At 36.8% G+C, this 21,926-nt stretch overlaps 5 protein-coding genes across 6 annotated transcripts; all 5 read right to left on the bottom strand.

The window, feature by feature from the left end:
- LOC109707192 (elicitor-responsive protein 3-like) lies at positions 207 to 4,122 on the bottom strand. Its single transcript, XM_020228315.1, has 5 exons — positions 3,992 to 4,122; positions 3,408 to 3,473; positions 2,711 to 2,837; positions 1,249 to 1,363; positions 207 to 570 (listed from the first exon to the last, which is right to left on the bottom strand). Exons 1-5 carry the CDS (start codon positions 4,056 to 4,058, stop codon positions 511 to 513), a joined length of 435 nt encoding a protein of 144 aa, XP_020083904.1. The 5' UTR covers positions 4,059 to 4,122; the 3' UTR covers positions 207 to 510.
- LOC109707810 lies at positions 7,240 to 11,326 on the bottom strand. The gene is made up of 3 exons (XM_020229339.1): positions 11,308 to 11,326; positions 11,101 to 11,225; positions 7,240 to 7,632 (listed from the first exon to the last, which is right to left on the bottom strand). Exons 1-3 carry the CDS (start codon positions 11,324 to 11,326, stop codon positions 7,240 to 7,242), a joined length of 537 nt encoding a protein of 178 aa, XP_020084928.1.
- Positions 12,823 to 13,705, bottom strand: LOC109708303. Its single transcript, XM_020229994.1, has one exon. The coding sequence runs from the start codon at positions 13,534 to 13,536 to the stop codon at positions 13,297 to 13,299; it is 240 nt and encodes a 79-aa protein (XP_020085583.1). The 5' UTR covers positions 13,537 to 13,705; the 3' UTR covers positions 12,823 to 13,296.
- On the bottom strand, positions 14,628 to 15,214 carry LOC109707918. The gene has a single exon (XM_020229459.1). It carries the CDS (start codon positions 15,144 to 15,146, stop codon positions 14,907 to 14,909), a length of 240 nt encoding a protein of 79 aa, XP_020085048.1. The 5' UTR covers positions 15,147 to 15,214; the 3' UTR covers positions 14,628 to 14,906.
- Positions 18,922 to 21,578, bottom strand: LOC109708247 (probable galacturonosyltransferase-like 3). Of its 2 annotated transcripts, none has more exons than XM_020229914.1 (2): positions 19,623 to 21,578; positions 18,922 to 19,539 (listed from the first exon to the last, which is right to left on the bottom strand). In XM_020229914.1, the coding sequence occupies exon 1, from the start codon at positions 21,329 to 21,331 to the stop codon at positions 20,291 to 20,293; it is 1,041 nt and encodes a 346-aa protein (XP_020085503.1). In that variant the 5' UTR covers positions 21,332 to 21,578; the 3' UTR covers positions 18,922 to 19,539; positions 19,623 to 20,290. The 2 variants fall into 2 exon arrangements, with proteins under 2 accessions (XP_020085503.1, XP_020085504.1); XM_020229915.1 differs by having other exon boundaries at positions 18,922 to 19,520.

The following is a 21,926-nucleotide window of genomic DNA, read 5'->3' as shown; positions in this document are numbered from 1 at the left end:
CCAACCTACAACAACCTAATTAGTTTTTATTATATTCAACCAAAAACTTACTCAATCCTAGGAGGCCCACATCATCCTAACTGTATATTTGTTCATCTAAGGGCCGAAAACATAATAGCACCGATAGTTTGGTGCTATTAGTAATATTCCAGCCTAGTTCTTATTATATGTAAACATCAAAAATTTTGCCAGCTTTACAAAATCACTTCAGAAAAATCGCTTTATATTCAAATTCAGCCAAACGCTTTACAGCTTTTAACAAAAATCAATTATCCAAACCAAAATCAATTATACAGAAATTACTTATTCAGAATCTAAACCAAATGGGCCTTAAATAGTTTGCAGTAATTGCTTATTCAACAGTACCAACGAAACTAGTCCTCAAAACAATATAAAAAGTTCACGAATACGTTTGTAATAGCTCATACGGCCGTTTACAACTTGACAATCCCAGCATGCATAAGCAAAACTAAACGTGAGAGTGGGTGGATACCGCACTCTTCTTCATCCTCAAGATGATTCCCTCCACCCACCATAACTCTCCTCAGAGAAGTCTCGGTCGCAATTTTCCTGCAAAGTGAAATTACATTGTTTGCAAATTAAGAGGAATTCCACATTTCAGGCCCAATTTTTTTTTTCCTTTAAAAAAAGAAGAAAGAAATTCAATGGAATTTATGGTTCACAAATTCACAAAGTAGTAATCTAATGATACATTCTTCATAAACTCCTCATACAGTAACAAACCTATATTCTTGTGTAGGCAATTGAATCCACTAATCCAAAAAATAAAAATCTCACGTCTCCAAAATGTAGGGCAAAAAAAATATTATAATTGACCCCACTTTGGCTGACTTATTGATCCCACTTTTGCTCCCATGTAGAATCAATTATATGGTTCCTAATGTTATGAAAAAGTTCAGCCATCATTATACGTCGATTTGACTGATATTGATTCGTATCAACTGAAAAAAAGAGAAGAAGATACATATTTCTTTTTCATGCAATATTCCTTAATAGTTGTATTTATTAGCTTGTTTTTATTTTTTCCTATTTGCTCTTTATTTCATATCTTATCCCGCTAAAACAAATTTTTTTTGATACTCTACTGTTCTCATGTAAGTATATTATGGTTCATAAATTCTCTCTCTATAGATAAGCGACTTCTCTAATTCATGTAGTTCGTGAAGTTAGTGCTCTAATGATACATTCTTGAGACTTTGGTGGCCCTCATTGAAACAGATGGAGTACCTCCGGAGTGAAGGTGAGCCCAACTCTGATTTCTCCGCGGTATTCTTCGTCCTTCACCACATTATAAGCAGTTGGAGGGAGGCTTCCTTCCTGAAACAGTGCTTCCAAAGGAATCCTGAAAACCAAATGATGAAACAGAAATCACTTAATCCGAAAGAATACCAACTACCAAGAGCAAAAAATGCATAGATGTAACAATTCATCATTTGCAAGCCAAGACTCTATTTTACGAAGGAATATAACAACATTGAATGTGCGAACAAGCTATCGGGCGATAAATTGCGAGGTAAAGGGATTTTTCTTCTGTTAGTACAACCTAAGAGATTTTTGTTTATCCAAGATCAGTTGCATTCGGGATGCAGCGCGACTACATCATCTCATGTTGGCATCTTTCTTAACTACTTCTCTGTCTAAATTTTGTCCTGAGTTAAATCATCAAGAGCTATTTTTCGGCTTTGAAATGTGTTGTCATTGAACTATATATGTAAATCTTGGAGATGTACATAATTTCAGGAAGTAATAAATTACCTAACCTATTACCACTTTCTCTCTCTCTCTCTCTCAAACCAAAAAAAAAGGATTGTTCTTTATCTATTATGAAATCTTAATAATTCTGACGATTCAGGATAGTGCATTCTAGCATAATTCTTTTAAAATGATCTATTAAGGGAACTATGGATTTCTTTTTGTGATCTTCATCTTGTAATTTACCGCATTCTTCCTAAGTAAACAAAAAGATAAGCTAAGTAAGAGATTCATGCATTCAAAAAGTACCCTAAATCTTCATTTGGTTAGTACTTAAGCATAGGATTCTCACGTTGAAAATCTTCGTAAGAGCGTGGCAGGGTGAGGAGACGTGCATGCTTTGTTCCGAAGAAACTGAGACAATTGACCATTTGCAGCTTCAATGTACAGTTACTAAAATATTGTTGAAATGTCTCCTTGCCACCAAGGGTGCTTTAACATTATACACCTCAGTAAATCATCTTTGTGAGATGAAATGTTCGGCATCGGGTATCTTTCAAAGAAAGTAATTTATCGACTATAGCTACAATTTGGTGGGTTCTGTGGCGGGAGAGGAACAAATGAATCTTCCATAGTAGGAAAAGTAACTTGAACCAGCTGCTGGTTGAGATTAGAGAGTTTAGGAAGCTTTGGGAAGAGTACCGGGTTCATTAACTCTTTGGTCATAGTTCGGTGTGTCTTTTTTCTTTTGTCTTTCATTTTGGTTTTGTTACTTTATTTTTTTCGTGGCTTTGTTGCCGCAACTTTGTATCCAAGTTCATATTCTTATTGAATGAAGTAATAGTATGTTATCTTTTCTATAAAAAAAAAGAAAAAAAAGGGCCCTAGATATGCTGTATTGTAATGGTTATGGCATCATCACCTATACAAACGATGTAGGCATAAATGGCGTGATAAATGACTCATTTTTTAACCAAGACGACAGCGATATACTCACGTTGCTTCTCCGACAAAGTCGTCATGTGAGCCAGTATCGCTGTCCATGATCTTGATAGTGAGCTCTGAGACACTGTCAGAGACGGTGAACACAAAACTTTCATTCCATTCGGGCTCGCTTCCTTTTCCTAAATTTCAAGTTCAGCAGGACAAAAGTAAGCAAATTTAACCACAAGCATCGAACATCCATCTTCAGTAACAATTAATTAACTACTTATATACTATTAAGTCGCAGAATATTGATCCCGCACTTAAACCTGAATAAACCAGCATACCAATATAACATTATACAGGAGAGAATGAGATAAAAATCAAACTGAAAATAAGTACATAGCAAATGGTTATAATTCTGATAAATGGGGATTGCCGTTGATACCGCTAATGTAAAAGTAGCATCTCTAACATTCATCATACACATGGATTGCGATGATCAAATACGCAGACATCTGAGTTTCTATTTACTGAATCTTTTTATAACACGATCAAGCAATTGCAAGAAACACTCTCGTTGAGACTCGGAATCTTTCTGAATGTGAATTTCGCAGCCCCATCGGAGCTTAATTTCGGTGACGTTGAAATAAGAAGTAATTCCATTGTCATGATTACGACACTACGAACTGAGATATAATGATAGAAAAAAAAAAATATATATATATATAGAGGGTATGAAACGCGAAATTGGCTTATAGGTTAATTACCTGATGCAACGCTGCTCCTCTGCTCCTGCGTGCGGCATACAAGAACGGCGTAGGGATCCATGTTACCTGTTCGACAAATTGCGTAAAAAAAACAAATTTCATGTTTTACACAACAAGCTAAGACATAAACCAGATCTACAATGATCGAAAATCCAAATGCTTAATTAGCAGTATCCGGATTTACGTAAGATCCTGTTTGGTTTTCTTCGGTTTATGATATTCCGATAATCCTTCATATTTTTAATATTCGTTGTTCTAAAAAGTGTTATTAAAATAGTGAAGTTGATTCTCAACGATCTCTCAGTAACAAACTTGTCATTTCAAATATAAAATATAAAATATACGGGATTATCGAAATATTACAAACCTGCGCAGAAATATTAGCCATAGGCCGTGTAGCCATTGAGTTACATTTTGGATCTTTTCACGAGAGACGACTTAGGCTAAGCCTGTGGCGAGTTGCCAGATTTTTTTTTTTTTTTTTTTTTGGGTTGATGTTTTTATTTTTACTAAACTTGATTTTAGACAAGATTATAATTAAAATTATTCTTTTAAGAAAAAGAAAAAAAAGAGAAAGGACGTACATAGGAAATCGGTGTTCTCGAGGCCCTTGGCTCCTACGAGAAGCACTTCCAACGTTCCCCGCACCATTGTTTCTCCTCCTTCCCTCTCTCTCTCTCTCAGATCTATGTTTTTGTGTTCTGGGAATTGAAACGATGGGTATTTATAGAGGATGTTGGAGAGATCCTGTATGTATGTATGTATGTATACACGGGATAAATTTTAAATATCATTTATGTGATTTCGCATGTTTTTATTTTAATATCTATAATTTAAAGTGTATTAATTTAGTATATGTATTTTTTTTTTTTTTTTTTCGTCAGCTCCTCCGTTAATATTTTATTAAATTATATACAAAAAATTTTAGATATACCACCTAAATTTATCGAATATTAACTTTAGCATTTTTTAGTTTTAATTTTATTACTGATTTAACAAAAAAATTGGTAGAAGAGATAATAAAAAAAAATATCATAGAATGCTAAATAAATACACTTTAAACTAAAGTACTAAAATAAAAAAAAAAAATTCTCAAAGATGGTATTTGAAATTTTCGGACGTATATATTTACATATAGAGAGAATCCTAAAGAAGGAAAGGACAGAGCAGAAAAAGTAAAAAAAGATTTTTTTTGCGAATAGCTCCTTCACAAAGTTTTATTTTAAAATTGACCATGTCAAAAATTTATTTACAAAAATAACTCTGCTCCTGCCATGCAAGCGCCACGTCAGCGCCACGCGGGTGGGGCAGGACTTTAAGTTGAACACGGTGAATGATTCACTGTGTCCAATATGATATTTGTATTGGACACGGTGAACCATTCACCGTGTTCAACTTAAACTTCTGCCCCGCCCGTGTGGCGCTGACGTAGCGCTTGCGAGGTAGGAGCAGGGCTATTTTTGCAAATAAATTTTTGACAGGGCCAATTTTAAAATAAAATTTTATCAGAAAATTATTTGCAAAAAAAAGCCCTAAAAAAAATAGGCGCAAGATCCGAGGGAAGAGATGGAGAGGAATTTTTTTATTGATAGATTTGTAAAACATTATATAATCATAAAAGTCTCTTCTGAAAAAATTTATTTACCGCATTAAATTTAAACGGTAAATGTCACCACGAACCTGATAAATGAATTATCGTTTGTTGACAACGATAAATTATTCATTATCTTAATTTAGTTTTACAAATAAAAATTGTAACTATTTATAATTAATTTTTTTTATAAGTTTATATGATCAAAAAAAATTCAAAAGGCAGGAACTGAGCTATTAAGAGATCTACAGTAGTCATCGCCCCTCTTGAACTTTTAAAAGTTACATAAAAGTTCTTTATGGAATATATTAAAATATTATAAATTTTAATTTTAGAGGGCCAAGTTATTTTTTTTAATAAAATTTGTGTTCGAATTCTTTTTTCGAATCTCTTGGTGTTTTTTTTTTTCAGCTCTTATAATCTTTTTTTTTCTTGAACACATTGTCGTTACTGTTGTTAGCGATAGATAATCAGTGAATCTGATAAATTTTTTTTTTACTATCTGAGATCGATTTTTTTTTATTAAATTTAAATCTTGACCTCTTGAATCTTAATTTATGGTTTCGTCCTGCGAGGAGAAATGATGGAGATTGGATTTCATAGGCTCATTCTTATTTTCTCACGCCGGAGTCGTTTTTTTTTTTTTTTTTGAGAGAGATAGGTAGCACAATACCCGCTTTATTTATTTCATTTAGAAATAAACTTAGCTGAAAATGTGAATCAATTAGAATTTAAATTTGGGACCTCAGATATCAACCACCAATCTCTTTGCCACTTGCTTTAGGGACAGTCAGTCGCGCCGGAGTCATTGAAGCAACAGTGAAGCGGCGGTTATAAGATTGGTCGGTGATGGTGGGTGGCATCCTCTCGCGACATTCTGTCACGTCTCTGCAAGGGATGGGATGAAGTTACACGTTCTCACACTTTATTATTCTATGGTTTAAAACGTGTTACTTACATACTTTATAATTTTTTATTTTTTTATATTAATTTTTTTATTAAATTAATAAAAAAGGTAAATTCATATGATATTAGGGGGCGTTTGGATTGACAAATCTGTAGATCCAACGTAACTCAAGTGTAGTGGTGTGTGAGTTTCTCTAAAGTATAATTATTTTTTGTGTTTGTTTTGATATAACTCGTACAGTCTGAAGTTAAATTCAATTACTTCTTCTATTTATTTTGATGTAACTTGGTGCTGGTAAAATTAGTTTTTTCGAGTTCCATTATTTGTTTGATGTAAATAAGTGGTTCTCGTTATCTCCTAAATATAGTGATAAATTTACCGCTATAAATTTTTTATTATTATTTAAAGATAATTTTAATTTATTATAAATAAGGTATTTCTAATCCATTATAAAGGAAGTAGAGTTTAGATTTTACTCTTTAATAAATTTTTTAGGGACAATTGCCTATATACCTCTAAGAAGTTTCTGATTTTCTTATTTATCCATCTTAGAAAGCTAATATTGAAAATACCCTTCTTATATTCAAGTCTTTCTAATATATCCCTGGAGTTAAGTTCCGTCAGTTAACTGCCGTTATCTCTGAAAAATTACCATTTTACCTATTCCAATATATTCTTGTACCGTAACTAACTTATCTTATATACCTTTCATATAGTAAATATTTTTCTTATTTGCCCTTCAAACATCAATTAATTAATTAAGCACGTCGGGAGCGAGCAGATGAACGGATGAGATCGATCGCAGCTAAACCAACCTTAGTGGCTGGAGGCATAGTTAGTTAATTCGGATTTGGCAAAAATTCGGTACAGATATAATTCGGATAAAATTCGTCTTTTAATTTTTAAATTTATTAAAAAATACGGCTAAAAAATGGATTTGACAATTATTCAGATACGTGATTTATACGGGTATTATACGTTCACCAATTAAAAATTCGAGATAAAAAATTCGGCTATATAATAAATATATAATAATTAATATACTATATATATTATTATTATAATTTTTATATATAGATTAAATATATTTAAAATTATAATAAACATATATTAATAATATATAAGAGTTATATATTTAAAAATATTAATAAATAATTACAAATTTATAAATAAAATATTATATAATAATATTTCTATATATAGAATAAAATACTACTCATATTGATATATAATGTAATAAATAAAATTTTATATATATATATAATGAGAGGGAGGTCCACTGTGGACCTCTCCCTCTCATCCGGTCCACGAGGCCAAACTGGCCTCGTGGACCGTCACACCCACTGCTCCGCCTTGCCGCACGAGGACAAGGATGAAGGCCACCACTCGAGAGCGAGCACGATGGCGCCGCCCTGCAGCACGGTGTGCTCCATCTCGGCGGTAAACCTTCTGGGGAAGAGCGCGCCGGCGAGGCCAGGGGTGAAGGCGAGGTCGAAGACACCGTCGAAGAAGGGGAGATTGTGGGGGTCGGCGCGGCTGACGAGCGGGGGGAAATCGAGGAGGTCGACGCCGGTGACGTCGGCTATGCCGAAATCGCGGATGGCGGCGACCGACTGGTCGACGCCGGCGGAGACACAGAGGACGCGGGAGGAGTTGGAGAAGAGGTGGAGAGCGCGGAGGGGGGAGAACACAGCGGCGGAGAGGGAGACGGCGTGGCGGGATTGTCGCTGCGGCCCTCTTGCTCTTGGCGCCGGCCAAGGTGGCGGAGGAGGACGATGACGGGAGGGATGAATTTGGCCGGAGAGAAAGAGATGATAAGTTAAGGAAATAATTTAATAAGGTAGGGGCAAAATATTTTAATTAGGTTTTAACTCTGATATACATTTAACCCATATTTAACCCGAGTTAGTTTAACAGGGACTAACTGCAGAGGTATTTTGGAATAACGGCGGAACATATGAGGGGCATTTTAGAAAGAAAAAAAAAAAGTAGGGGTAGATCGGATGTTTCCAGACGCATGAGGGGTATATAGGCAATTATCCCAATTTTTTAAAGGAGGTTGAGTGTGGCGGAAGTGAGTTCGGCACTTTAGAGGAAGAAGTCGAGAGTAGATAAAGTGGAGGTCTACCGTAACTTGAGTTAAATTATATTTTTGACTTATACCAAAATAAATAACGGAAGTGATGGAACTTGAGTTCCATCCCTCCACTTACACCAAAATAAACGGACCCTAAACTAAAAGTTCAGTAAACCATATAATACTAAAATAAATATTTGATAAATCATAGGTAAGATATTTGAAATTTTTTGTATATAATTTAATGAAGAGTTAACGGAGACGCCGACAGAAAGAGAAAACTAAAATCACATAATACTAAAAGAATACACTTTAAACCATGTGATACTAAAGTGAGAAAGTGCGAAGCTATAGCGGTGATATTTAAAATTTATCCTAAACTTTATAAAATTACATAAAAATTTGGCGATCATATTTATTTTAAAGTTTTAAATATTAATATTATCACATTTCGAGACTCGCCTAGAAATCTGTTTGGGCAAAATCTATAGTTGATTTAAAAGAGTTTAAGTGTTTTAAAACTATAGCACTTCTAGGAGAGGTGACTCTTCGAGAACTGCAACATCACAGATATGATATATAATTTAATATGGAAGAGAAATTTTTTTGTTGTAAAAAGAGAATAGAAACAAAAAACATTACTTTCCAATTATTATTTTTTTGACCCCAGATAAACACTTTACATGACATGAAATGAGTTTAAACTATCTATAGTCCATTGCCACACTATTTGATATATAAACTTTTATTTGAAAAAAAAAAAAAAAAAAGTAAACACAACACCAAACGCGGCCAGTGTAATTCACATATTTAAAAAAATATTTAATAATAAATTTTTAATTAGTTATGAAGTTTAATATGTGATATATATGAGTTTATATATACATTTACAAGCAGAGTTATTATTCGTAAATATTGTAGAAAGAAATCCTTATATTTCTGTAAGATCTGAAGTAGTTTTTTCATGCTAAATTGAACCAAAAAGATATTAGAATTAACATTACTTTTTCAGTTCAGTATGATTTTTATTTGCTGGAAGAAGAGCTGGAACTAATTTTCTTCTGAAAAAAGTGATTTATTTTACAAAATAGTTAAACATCCTGTTTATTTTATTTTATTTTATTCTGGGATCAGTTGCTATGTTACAGTATAGATAATCAAGTGCTAATGAAAACTGGATCATATAATTTAAATTCCTTTAAAAAAATAATCAATTATTTCGCATGGTATATCTATTATCAAGCTGCTTATCTTCTAACTGCTAATTTTTTTTTTTTTTGAGAGAAAGGTAATATGTTTTCTGCTTCGTTTATTTCATTTTAGAAATAAACTTAGCTGGAAATGTGAATTAACAAAGATTCGAACTTGGGTCTCGAATACCAACTACCAAACCTTTTTGCCACTTGCACTAGAGACGGTCGGTCTAACTGCTAAAAATTATTACTCGTTTATTCACAGTTCACGTTTTAAGGTAATTAAGTTTATGTTTGGATACATGAATATTATATCCGCTACATCTTCTTTGATTTACTCAAAAAATTTATATATTTGGTTAATAAAGAACCTGATCAAATATTTAAAATAAAGTACTTATTCAAATTTCAAATCATTTTGTCAAAATAAGATAAATCACTTTATAAATAAAATACGTTATCCTATCAAATTATAAAAGGAAAACTTCAAAACCCCCATGTGGTTTCATACTTTTTTATTTTAGTATCATGTGGTTTAAAGTGTATCAAGTTAGTGCCATGTGGTTTCGCACTTTCTCACTTTAGTACCATGTGGTTTAAAGTGTATCAAGTTAGTATCATGTGGTTTTATTTTTGTATCAAGTTAGTATTCTGTGGTTTTGAAACCATAGAATACTAAAGTGAAAAAGTGCGAAACAACAAGGTACTAAAGTGATAAAATGCGAAATCACAGGGTACTAATTTGATATGGTTTTAACTTTATGGTTTTAACTTTATCGCTTGTTTTACAAAAAAATTAACGAAGGAAATAAAGAAAAGAGAAAAATAAAACCATAGAGTACGAAAATAATATATTTTAAGCCAAAAAATACTAAAGGGAGAAAATGCAAAAATACATTAATGGTATTTGAAGTTTTCCCATAAATTTATAGTGTCTAGTTGCTTAAGCTGTTCTAAGAAATCGGTTATTATAGTAAATTAATATGGTTGGAATTTGGAAACCATTAATTTGCGTAGATCATACGTATTTGAGTTAGAATAAGATTTCAAAAATTTTCCTAAAGAAGATGCCCCCAAAGAGTGCTCTGGGATTTGAGTTCTCTTAGCGGATTCAGATCTTCAATGATGTAATTTGATATAAAAACTTCATCTTTACAAAAATCAGATGGGAATGTCCAATCCAATATGGAAAAACAAATCCCTTCAGATGCAAATAGCTACAAAATAGACCTTATAAACAATCAAGTTCGAACGGTTCAAATAGGGATTGGGGAGAGTTATAAGTACAAGGCAAGAGATTCAAAGGGATTCAGGCGAAGAAATCACTGCAGAATCTGCAACAATTGGAACTTCTGCGAACCTATTTCCTAAAAACAAGGGGAAACTTCAAATACCCCGTGTGATTTCGCATTTTCTCACTTTAGTACCCTGTGGTTTAAAATTTATCAAGTTAGTACCCTATGGTTTCGCACTTTCTCACTTTAGTACCCTGTGGTTTCAAGTGTATCAAGTTAGTACCCTATGGTTTCATTTTTGTATCAAGTTAGTACCCTGTGGTTTTAATTTTCTCTTTTTATTATCCATTTCGGGGTATATAATTTAACAAAATATTAAACCACGGGATACTAAAGTGAGAAAATGAGAAACTACAGGGTACTAACTTGATACACTTGAAACCACAGGGTATTAAAGTGAGAGAGTACGAAACCACAAGGTACTAACTTGATACACTTTAAACCACAGGGTACTAAAGTGAGAAAGTACGAAACCATAGAGGGGTATTTGAAGTTTTCCCTAAAAACAAATATACACATCAATTGAACTACTTGCCGCATAATTCCAATGGAATGCTCTAGTACTAAGGGAAAAATACGTAATGTTGATACAAAAATTCGAGTGTCTGAGGTGATGATAACCAAATCAACCTCTGTTTTCTGTTGCCTGAGGCAAGCAGCAATCCAGTTTTCCATCAGATCTTGCAATAAGTAGTTAGGAATTGAGCAAGTTATTAAGGGAAAGGGAAAAAGGAATCCAGAACCTTCTGAAGAGTCTTGCAAGGAAAAACAAACCCAGAACATAGAAAAAAGTTAGGGTATAAAAATGGTTAACTCAAGGTAGCATCTTAACAATACCAAGAAATGCGGCCGCCATCAAACCATTAATACGGAAACAAATGACTCGAAAAGATCCAGCTAATCTTAAAGAACCACCGTACTCGCCTGTGTAGAGATGCGGGAACATATGTGGTGCATGAGGTGCAGATTAGAAGAAAATAAAATGAAGAAGAAAAAAATAAACTATCATTAAAATGAAACAACCATATCACAGAAAACTTCAACTCAATAGCAGAGCAAACAGAAGTTGAAATCCCCCTGCCTAGACTATTCCACCTTATACACGATATTTTGGAGTTATGCTTTCGGGCGGTATGATACATTAAATCTGGGAAGACAGCACTCCACCTGCCAATTGCGTTTTATCTTTCATGGCAAGCTTCTTCATTGTCTAATTTGCTTTCACCACGAATCAGTAGCAATTTCTAAATAGTTGATGTCAAGTTAACAATGGCAATTGAGGCTTGCCAAGTCTATCCAAGCTCCAGTAAGTCCAACATGATTGGAGAAAACTCAAATAATGATAACAAGAAGAGGTGTCTAAACACTCAAAACACTATCTGAAACTATCTAAAGCCCACACTTTCAACATAATAATAACTACATTACATCAATTTTGGAGCCATAAGTCAAAATGCATGCAGTTGAATTAGTTTTCTAACCTTATGTAGTAAAACTCTAGTCGCCGCTAACCTCTAAAGTTAGCTGGCTTTCTATTTAATTACCAGTGAAACAGGAATTTTAACTCAATAAAACTACATAATACTCTTCTATCCATTAAACTCTGCCGTCGGGACTTTATAAATGTGCTAGAATCAAACTTGAACATATCCATGGTCGCAAAAGTATCCACGTAAATTTGGAGAGATTTTCAAGTAAGGCCTAAGCCGCTAAGTGTAGAACTAAATAATCCCAGCTTGGATTATTAAGTCAAAGCACTCATATACTTAATTATTCAGAAACCAAAGCACCAACTCCAATCCCAATTTGGATAGAACAATTTTGGCAATCCTCCGTAGCGATCCGTGTCAAAAGACACATTTCCTCTCCATTGATAACAAATCAAGATAATCAGTTAGAAATCTTGAAAGCTGATTCCTACGTTCTACCGTTCTATGAGTGCATACATGGTTTCATCACAATCAAAACACATGAACACCAAAATCAAATCCACGCTACAACTTAGCTCAAGTTTTTCAACAACAATGGTAGCAAGCTGGTTTCACACCTCTTCTGCTATAGAATATTGTAGTTGCGATCCATATTTTGCCTCACACCCTTTTAATGTAAATTAGATCCTTGATTTTGCCACATTCCTTGAAAACCAACTTTATGCATAATATCTCACAATCTAAAATGTAAGATACTCTTTCGGAATGCCAACATGATAATGCCGATTAGTCTTCAATAAGCATTTAATTTTCCAATACTCAGAGATCCTAAATTCCCTTATTATCTCTAATCATACGGAGATTACAAGACACAAATCTCATAGTTTGCTAACTAGGAAACAAATTTGATTCAATAACCAAAGTCAACAAATGTGATTACAATGAAAATTGCAAAACAAACCAGGAAACATCCCAAAATAATACTCCAAGGTTATATAGATCTCGCTTCAATACGATTTCGATGGAACATAATACTCCAAGGTTATATAGATCTCGCTTCAATACGATTTCGATGGAACAAATACGAAAATCCCAAACCAAATAAATATAATTACGCTAGACAAAACAACATCATTAATCGCTTCCACCCTCCCAACAGCACAAACATACATGAAAAAAGCACGCAAAACATAAAGCTTTTTACAGACGATCGATACAACCTATAAGCGATTCAACAAGGAATTACCACAAACGCGAGATCGCAGATACGGACGCGAATCGAAACCCTAGATAGATACGGCGACGATCGATCTCAACAGACATTGTTGCACGCATAACGAGAATTCACCAACCTTATTGGGGAGGGGCGATGAAGGATCGAATCGATCGATGGGGATCAAACGGGGGAGGGTTTGGTGGAGTCGTCGTCGTGGAGGACGGGTTTGGTGAGCATGAGGGGGCGATCCTTGGCCTCCTCCTCGTCGTCGTTTTCGTCCTCCTCGGCGGTGCTGAGGTTGATGCAGGAGCACCGCTCGAGCGAGGCGAAGAACGCCGAGGCCACGCTCGTCCCCACCCAGCTCGCCACGCCCTCGAGCTTCTCGTACGAGAGGATGCTCGAGTTCTCCATCTCGCCCATGGCGATCGAAGAAGAAGAAGACGATGAGATTAGGGTTTCGTGATGTAGGTACGAGGAGGAAGAGCGAATGTATTGAGAGAGGAGGAGGAAAAGGAAGAGGAGGACGAAGGAATGGGGGGCCGTTGGGGTGGCCCCGATGAGGAGGGCCGTTAATTGACGGCGTGGGAAACGGACGGTGTTTGATCGATTTAAGATTTTACGCAGCAAACCATAGAAAAAGGCTCGTGACCAACATGGTGTCGTCAGATTTAGCGAAATTGTTGGCTGCGCGCGGTGTATCCGTACACCTCGTACGCCTCACTCAACGGCCAAACATTCATGCGGAGAATTGGGCCGTGGGCTGGTCTATAACTGCCCAGGAGTGAAATATATTGGGCTGAGATTGTAAATGAGTTGGGCCAAATCTCTCTCTCTCGCCACCACATGGAATGCCTTTTAAAAAATTATGGAAAATATTTTTTTTAAAAAAAATCAGGAAAAAAAGCTTCATAAAATTTCATTAATTTTTGAAAAAAAATTGAGATCCTCCCCCTTTCTTATATAATTTATTCACTTTTAGACAACATAGAAGAAAAGGAAAAATATAGAGATGGGAGGCGAAAGAAATAGACATTCATTACAATATAAGATATATTAACTCATAAATTATCTTTCAATATTATGCTATTTTATTTCATATAATTATTTTTGTATGTTAAACTATCGGATGTATTCTTGTGTCAAATTCTAGATAATATTTTATAAAAATTAAATCATAGGTTGCACGAGGTTAGAAAATTCAGACGGCTCATTTAGGGTTCGAGCTTACTTGATTTGAAGCAACTTGAATTAATTTTAAACTGAATTTGAGTCTAAATTTAGGTTCGAAATTAATTTCAAGCCAAACTTAAACTGATAAAAGCTCACTCGAGCTCGGGTCTTTTCCACCCCAACCTACAGGCAAACCAGGAAGAAAAAAAAAAAGTTTATCACTCTTGGATTTTAATTTTTAAGATTATCAAAAACATCTTTAATTCGGTGTCGGTGGCAGTTTTCAATATATATATATATATATATATATATATATATATATATATATATATATATATATNTAGACAAAACAACATCATTAATCCCTTCCACCCTCCCAACAGCACAAACATACATGAAAAAAGTACGCAAAATATAAAGCTTTTTACAGACGATCGATACAACCTATAAGCGATTCAACAAGCAATTACCACAAACGCGAGATCGCACATACGGACGCGAATCGAAACCCTAGATAGATACGGCGACGATCGATCTCAACAGACATTGTTGCACGCATAAGGAGAATTCACCAACCTTATTGGGGAGGGGCGATGAAGGATCGAATCGATCGATGGGGATCAAACGGGGGAGGGTTTGGTGGAGTCGTCGTCGTGGAGGACGGGTTTGGTGAGCATGAGGGGGCGATCCTTGGCCTCCTCCTCGTCGTCGTTTTCGTCCTCCTCGGCGGTGCTGAGGTTGATGCAGGAGCACCGCTCGAGCGAGGCGAAGAACGCCGAGGCCACGCTCGTCCCCACCCAGCTCGCCACGCCCTCGAGCTTCTCGTACGAGAGGATGCTCGAGTTCTCCATCTCGCCCATGGCGATCGAAGAAGAACAAGACGATGAGACTAGGGTTTCGTGATGTAGGTACGAGGAGAGGAAGAGCGAATGTATTGAGAGAGGAGGAAAAGGGAGAGGAGGACGAAGGAAAGGGGGGCCGTTGGGGTGGGCCCGATGATGAGGGCCGTTAATTGACGGCGTGAGAAACGGACGGTGTTTGATCGATTTGAGATTTTACGCAGCAAACCATTCGAATGCTCGTGACCTGCATGGTGACGTCAGATCTGAAGGCGAAATTGTTAGCTGCACGACGTGTATCCGCACCCCTCGTACGCCTCACTCAACGGTCAAAAATGCATGCGGAGAATTGGGCCGTAGGCTGGTCTAAAAGCCCATACACCTGGAGCTTGCTCTATCCGGCCCAGGAGTGAAATATATTGGGCTGAGATTGTAAATGAGTTTTTTTAAAAAAGTTTCATAAATTTTCATGAATTTTTTTAAAAAAATTGAGATCCTCCCCCTTTCTTATATAGTTTATTGACCTTTGGACAACATAGAAGAAAAGAAAGATATAGAGATAGGAGGCGAGAGAAATGGACATTCATTACAATATTAGATATATTAACTCATAAATTATCTTTTAATATTATAATATTTTATTTCATATAATTATTTTTCTATGTTAAACTATCCGATATATTTTTGTGTCAAATTATAAATAATATTTTATAAGAATTAAATCATTGGTTGCAAGATGTTAGAAAATTCAGATGGCTCATTTAGGGTTCGAGCTTACTTGATTTGAAGCAACTTGAATTAATTTTAAACTGAATTTGAATCTAAATTTAGGCTCGAAATTAATTTCAAGCCAAACTTAAACTGATAAAACCTCACTCGAGCTTTGGTCTTTTCCACCCCAACCTACAGGCAAACCAGGAAGGAAAAAAAAAAAGTTTATCACTCTTGGATTTTATCAAAAACATCTTTAATTCGGTATCGGTGGCAGTTTTCAGTATATATATTATATAATATATATATATATATATATATATAATATATATATATATATATATAAATATATATTGGCCTGGAAAACTATCAATAGCATCGAGTTGTTGGTGCTATAGTTTTTTATCCTTGGATTGAAAAATGTGGCGTTAGTATGAGTGGCCCCTAAGATTGATGGGTGTTGGTTGAATAGTATAATCTAACGGGTAAATAATAATAAATGAGTTAACTCCAACGCAAAAATTGATAGCACACAAGTGCTTGTGCTAATCGAACATACCACGCTCCGACTCATATATATATATAACATTATTTTAAAATAATAATAATAAACAAATTAAGGCGTGGAATACTATAATAGTAAAAGTTACACTCTTTTTGCTATCATTTTTAATCTTGATGAAAAGATTGTAGGGTCGGGATAAATATTACGTTAGCAAGTTGAGTGGTCCCCACTGGGTTATAGTATTTAATCCAATGATTAAATATATGAATAAGAGTTCCTGCCAAAGCTAAAAAACCTATAACAACAATGGATTTGCTACTAATACGTAAGCGCCCGTCAAACTCCTCTCTCTTATATATATACTTTGTAAGAATACTGGAACTATTAATAGTAAAACCTTTCTTTTTTGCTATCAATGTTTTTTAACTCTTGGATGACAAAACTTTGTAAGGCAGGAATAGATATTATCGGTTGGAGTTTGATGGTCCCCTAAAGTTGGTGTTCCCCACTGGGTTTATATATTTAATCCAATGGTTAAATAGCAAAGAGTGATCCAAAGCTAAAAAACTGTGCGAACAATTGAATTTGCTACTAATAGTACCCAATCCCATACTACACATTTTTGTATAGAGAGAGAGACGAGAGAGAAGTAGGCCTAAGCTGATGCTTCTGCGACAGCACGGAGCTTTCGGCCTTCCAGGTCGTTTTTGATGTTGGATTCTTCCGAATTCGTTCGATCGGCCCTCCAGTTTAAACTTGATCTAATTATTTGAAGTATAGAAAATAATTTTGCAATTTCGAGAGCATTGCCTATGACATAAAGGGCTCAAATAATCAACAGTTGAAAAATAAAATTTACAAATACATGAATTATGTTTTTGAATAAAATTTTAGATCCACAAGAATTGATCTGTTTATATAGCTATCATAAAGAATTTTTCTAAATCAAAAATTTACTGACGTGAATTGTGCATTATTTCTGCAGGCGTAACTTGCAACTTGCTCACGCACGTCGGCGCCTAGTAAAATTATTGATTTTGAGTCCTTGTCGATGTACTAAGGTCAATGATAGATCAGAATATCATAAAATCTTATTACTTCCTAAGTCTTCAACATACTCTGATCAAGTTTAAACCGAACCGCTGATCGATCGATTTGAAGAATCGCAACATCGAAAACCGGATCGCTGGAAGCGACGGCAAGCCGTCCGTAAAGCCACCGAAATGGCTCCGTAAAGCACGAAGGCTCCGTGCTCTCACAAGGCATCAGTACCTCACTGTCTATTTATATATATAATTACTCCTATGCTTTTAAAAATACACAATCATGGTACTATACAGTTTCAGCTCCCTTATGATTAAAGGAGTGCGTTAGGATGATTGCTCTAGAGGTTGCGTGGATGGAATCTAAGATAAAAATGATCAAAGCAGAAATCAACGCGAAAAATTTAAAATATCTACCAAGTCCTTGGTTATTTTACAGCCCATATCACCACCTATATATATATATATAGAGAAGAGAGCAGTGATTTTAACTGGGCTATAGGATAAATCTTTCAAATACAGTTGAATATGATCTAGGTTATTTAAACTATCTAAAAATTAAATTTTATATATTTCGATATTGTTTTCTTATCTATAAAGTGGAGAAAAAATAAATCACTAAAAATGAATATTCTTCAAAAAATAAAAATATAATATTTGTATTCAATATATAGAGTCTAAATCTTATTTTAAATAGTTTAAAAAATTTTCTAACAAAACTCAATGGATTTGAACTTTTTTATACTGTTAAATAAGTAAACACGTTGCATGAATCATTAAAATTATAAATTTTGCAACATTTTGATCGTTCAGTTAGTAATGTCAAAAAATATAAAATTTAATTTTTAGATATTATAAATGATCTAAATAATATTTAACGATGTCAAACCGTAGATTTGAAAGTTCTATTATTGAAAATAAATTGATTGTAAATTAAATGATTAACTACCGATAGTAGTAGTCCAACAACTCTCTCTCTCTCTCTCTCTCTCTCATTGATACTGTGGGGCTCCAAATAAGGGCCAAGAGGCAAACTAGGGAGATAAAAAAAGAAAAAGAAAAAAACATAAAGAGTTCATTTTCAATTTGTTATCACTGTTGGATTTTATCTTAGATTATCAAAAGCATCTTTCAATAGATGGCTATTTTTAGCTTCTAATTGTTGCAAGTTTAGCATCACTTAGAAACAGAAACGAGCATATAAATGAAAAGTGCGCACCAAAAAGAACTTGAAAATAGTGATATTGCTCTTTACTTGATTAACAAGTAACAAGAGTATGTTTGGCTTTATAGCTTCGCTATGTTTTGTGGCAGCACCATCAGGAAAGATGCTTTCTCTGACCTGAACAGTAACGACGGGACAAACAATCTCCGATCGAATAAATAATAATAAATTAAAAAAGAATATTCTCAAATCAAATCCCGTTACCGGGTTTAGCGTTAGTCACACGTGATACAAGAGGGACGGTGTCGACCACGCAATAATTCATCGACAAAAACGACTTAGATCTGGAAGAAATTAAACAAGGCACTTCTATTTATAGAACCAAGGCATTCAGCTGCAGGATGCGTCAAAATTCCGTGCTTGGATGAAGCCGAGTGTATCAACATTCAACAACCAGCTGCTGTAGGAACAAATTACAACTCATCCCACCCACATTTCTCACTCGCTCCCTCTGAAACACCCCCCACCCCCCCTCTCTCTGTCTTTATTTAAGGAAGCAGATCAAAAAATTTTAAATTTAGTTTGATATTGAGACTTATATGACATTATTAGATAAAATAAAATTAAGATAGAAGCATATAGAAATATATTTCTATATTATCTGATGGAACCGTAGAAAATATATCGTTACTAACTCATTGTGCAGAACACAATACTACATACCAAAATAAACAATATATTTTTTTCATCATATTTTTTCACCATATGTAATGCAATCTTTCAACAATCTCGAATGAAGCAGTCAAAAATTCCTCGTCCCACATCTCGCTCATCTTCTCTACAGCTGTACATCTCCACGCGTCGATCCACCACTTCTTAATTTTTCTTTTAAAGAGAAAAAAAATCTGAACGGGACGCCGATCCGTGCTACTCCCTTAGTCGCTTGCGCTCGCCAGCTGTCGCTTTCCCAACTTTCCCCGAATAACATAACTGTTAGAACAAATACCGCAACGAAAATCTGATTGTGACAAAATCTAACTAATTTAGTGATAAAATTAATAACATTAACTTACCAGTAATCGCTAAATTCCAAAAAAAAATTGTCGAAGTAGAATGCCAAATTAATTTGATCCGGAAGCGTGCGAAGCACTGCCCTAAGGCGTATTCCCGTCCTTCGTGCGGGATTAACCGGAAACACCGCCCCAAGGTACGACCGGAACTCCTTCTCCTACGAGCACGATCGCGGAAGAGGTTGACGGAGACTCTTTCAACACTCGGTGAAAAATAATAAAATGAAAGAAAATAACAAATGATTCTCAAATAGTATTCCTTCTCACTGTGATCTATATTTTCAAAGTGTTCACCTCATATGTATATATATGTCCTGTCCAATACTATGGACGAGGTAACAAAATATAAAGGGTTAAAGTATGGAACGTTGGAGCCCACAACGTTCCAAAGCACTAATTAAGGTCTTAATTAGTGGAACGGATCTGCGCACGATCCCCCCCTCGCGCGAAGCGGCCGTAGTTGATGCGGCCGTTTCGCAAATTGATAATTAAAAGTTAATAAAAAAATAAATATTAAATAAATAAAATTTTGAATTTTCTCCAACAATAACGCCACGTCATCATGACTCCGCCACCTCAGTGATCGGCCGATCCCACCATCGATCAGGCGAAGAAGAATATTTAATAGATAACAGCGTTCAGGGCGTTCAGGCTGCTGCCACGTCGGTCAGTCAGTCGTCGGCGAGTGGGTGGTGGTCGCGGCCGGTGCGGCGGCGGAGGAGGTCGTAGGGGGACCAGAGGGCGTCGAGCGGGCAGGGGCGGCCGGCGTCGAGGCGGAGCCAGGGCTTGCCCTTGCCGCTCCAGTGCAGCAGGCTGACGGGGCCCGGATGCAGGTCCCGGCAGAGGCCCTCCCGGTTGTCCCCGCCCAGGCCGTGCTGGTTCCACCTGTGCTCCACCCCCCGCACCTCCCCGGCGAACACCAGCAGGAAGGGCGGCAGCGAGCCCAGCTCGTAGATCCTGGCCTCCCGCTTCTGCACCTCCATCCAGCCCTCCAGCCGCCGCGTGCAGGCCCCCGCGCGCCAGCGGTCGAGGTCGATGACCATGACGCCCGTGTTGAAGTAGCAGGGCCGGCGGGAGCGGGCGGCGAAGACGGCCGGGTAGGAGGGGTGGGACCAGAAGGCGGCGGTGAAGTAGGCGGAGAGGTTGGCGTGGCAGTACTCGGGGGCGCCCAGGACGCGGCCGCCGAGGTCGATGGACCAGAGCCGGGCGACGTCGTCCACCACGACGAGGTCCGAGTCGAGGTAGATCACGCGGCGCACGGCGCGGGGGAGCAGGTCCGCGAGGTAGATGCGCGCGTAGTTGAGCGGCTGGTCGAGGGCGCGGCGCACGGACGAGGAGATCTTCCCGCGGACCAGCGCCGCGTCGAAGCGGTGGACGGAGAAGCGGAGCGACGGGAACGCCGAGACCACGGCGCCGCGGAGCGCGCCCAGGCGCCGCGGGGACGCCGCCGCCGCGGCGAAGTGGAAGGCCACGGACTCCGGGCACGAGGCGTGGCGCAGCACCGAGAGCACCCCCGCCAGGGACCCGCGGAGGTACGTCGCGTCCAGGGTCATCGCGATGTGGATCGTCGCGTTCGGGGCGCACCCCCGCCCGTTCCGGAACGCCGGCGCCTCCCGGAACTCCGGCAGCTCGTACGCCGCCGCCGCAGCTGCGTCGCCGGAGAAGACGATCGCGAAGAAGCAGAGGAGGACGGAGGTGCGCGGCATCGACATTTCCGTTTGGGTTAGGGGAGTGGAAGCGAAGCACAGAGAGAGAGAGAGAGAGAGAGAGAGAAAGGTGGAAGGGTTCAAAGAGGGAAAGAGACGTAGAAAGAGAGGGGTAAGATGGGGATTAAAATATTGAATAATAATAATAAATGATTTATTAAATTTTATGGTGAAAAAAAGAGGTTTGGATCGAAATGATGATGAAGATAATTAATGAGAGAGACGGTGTGGGGAGATGGACAGGCTGGAAAGACGCGTGAGCTAGTTTTTGTTGCATTTTTTTTTTTCTTTTTTTAGTAGCGCAGTTAATGCCCCTTTTTTTTTGTGAACATTAAAAACAAGTAAAGGAACTTAGGTGGGGTATTTTTTTTTTGTTTTTACAACAGAAAAAGGAGAGGAGGAGGAAGAAGAAGGAGCTGTTGGTGGAAAGGTGAAATGTAGGAGGGAATAAGATAAAAAGAAAAAAACAAAAAAACAAAAAAATAGCCCCTCAACTATACTCAATTGTAAAACAGCCCCTCCACCATTTTTGCTGATGGTCTATTTGGTTCAAAGTAAACTTGTAAAAATAAATTTGTCATGAAAAAAAAATTTTCGTGAA

Source organism: Ananas comosus, linkage group 3, assembly GCF_001540865.1.
Source record: "Ananas comosus cultivar F153 linkage group 3, ASM154086v1, whole genome shotgun sequence".
Lineage (NCBI taxonomy): Eukaryota > Viridiplantae > Streptophyta > Magnoliopsida > Poales > Bromeliaceae > Ananas > Ananas comosus.
The sequence above is the reverse complement of the archived record's forward strand: the minus strand, read 5'-3'. Positions and strand labels throughout refer to the sequence as shown.

What these genes read in the sequence shown, in the direction of transcription:
- LOC109707192 (XM_020228315.1), bottom strand. Translation starts at nt 4,058, where the DNA reads ATGGTGCGGGGAACGTTGGAAGTGCTTCTCGTAGGAGCCAAGGGCCTC. An exon ending in CGAGAACACCGATTTCCTAT is followed by an intron (nt 3,474 to 3,991) that starts GTACGTCCTTTC and finishes TTTGTCGAACAG; the next exon opens with GTAACATGGATCCCTACGCC. An exon ending in GAGGAGCAGCGTTGCATCAG is followed by an intron (nt 2,838 to 3,407) that starts GTAATTAACCTA and finishes CTTGAAATTTAG; the next exon opens with GAAAAGGAAGCGAGCCCGAA.
- LOC109707810 (XM_020229339.1), bottom strand. An exon ending in TCAGGCAACAGAAAACAGAG is followed by an intron (nt 7,633 to 11,100) that starts GTTGATTTGGTT and finishes AGAGGGCCGCAG; the next exon opens with CGACAATCCCGCCACGCCGT.
- LOC109708303 (XM_020229994.1), bottom strand. Translation starts at nt 13,536, where the DNA reads ATGGGCGAGATGGAGAACTCGAGCATCCTCTCGTACGAGAAGCTCGAG.
- LOC109707918 (XM_020229459.1), bottom strand. Translation starts at nt 15,146, where the DNA reads ATGGGCGAGATGGAGAACTCGAGCATCCTCTCGTACGAGAAGCTCGAG.
- LOC109708247 (XM_020229914.1), bottom strand. Translation starts at nt 21,331, where the DNA reads ATGTCGATGCCGCGCACCTCCGTCCTCCTCTGCTTCTTCGCGATCGTC.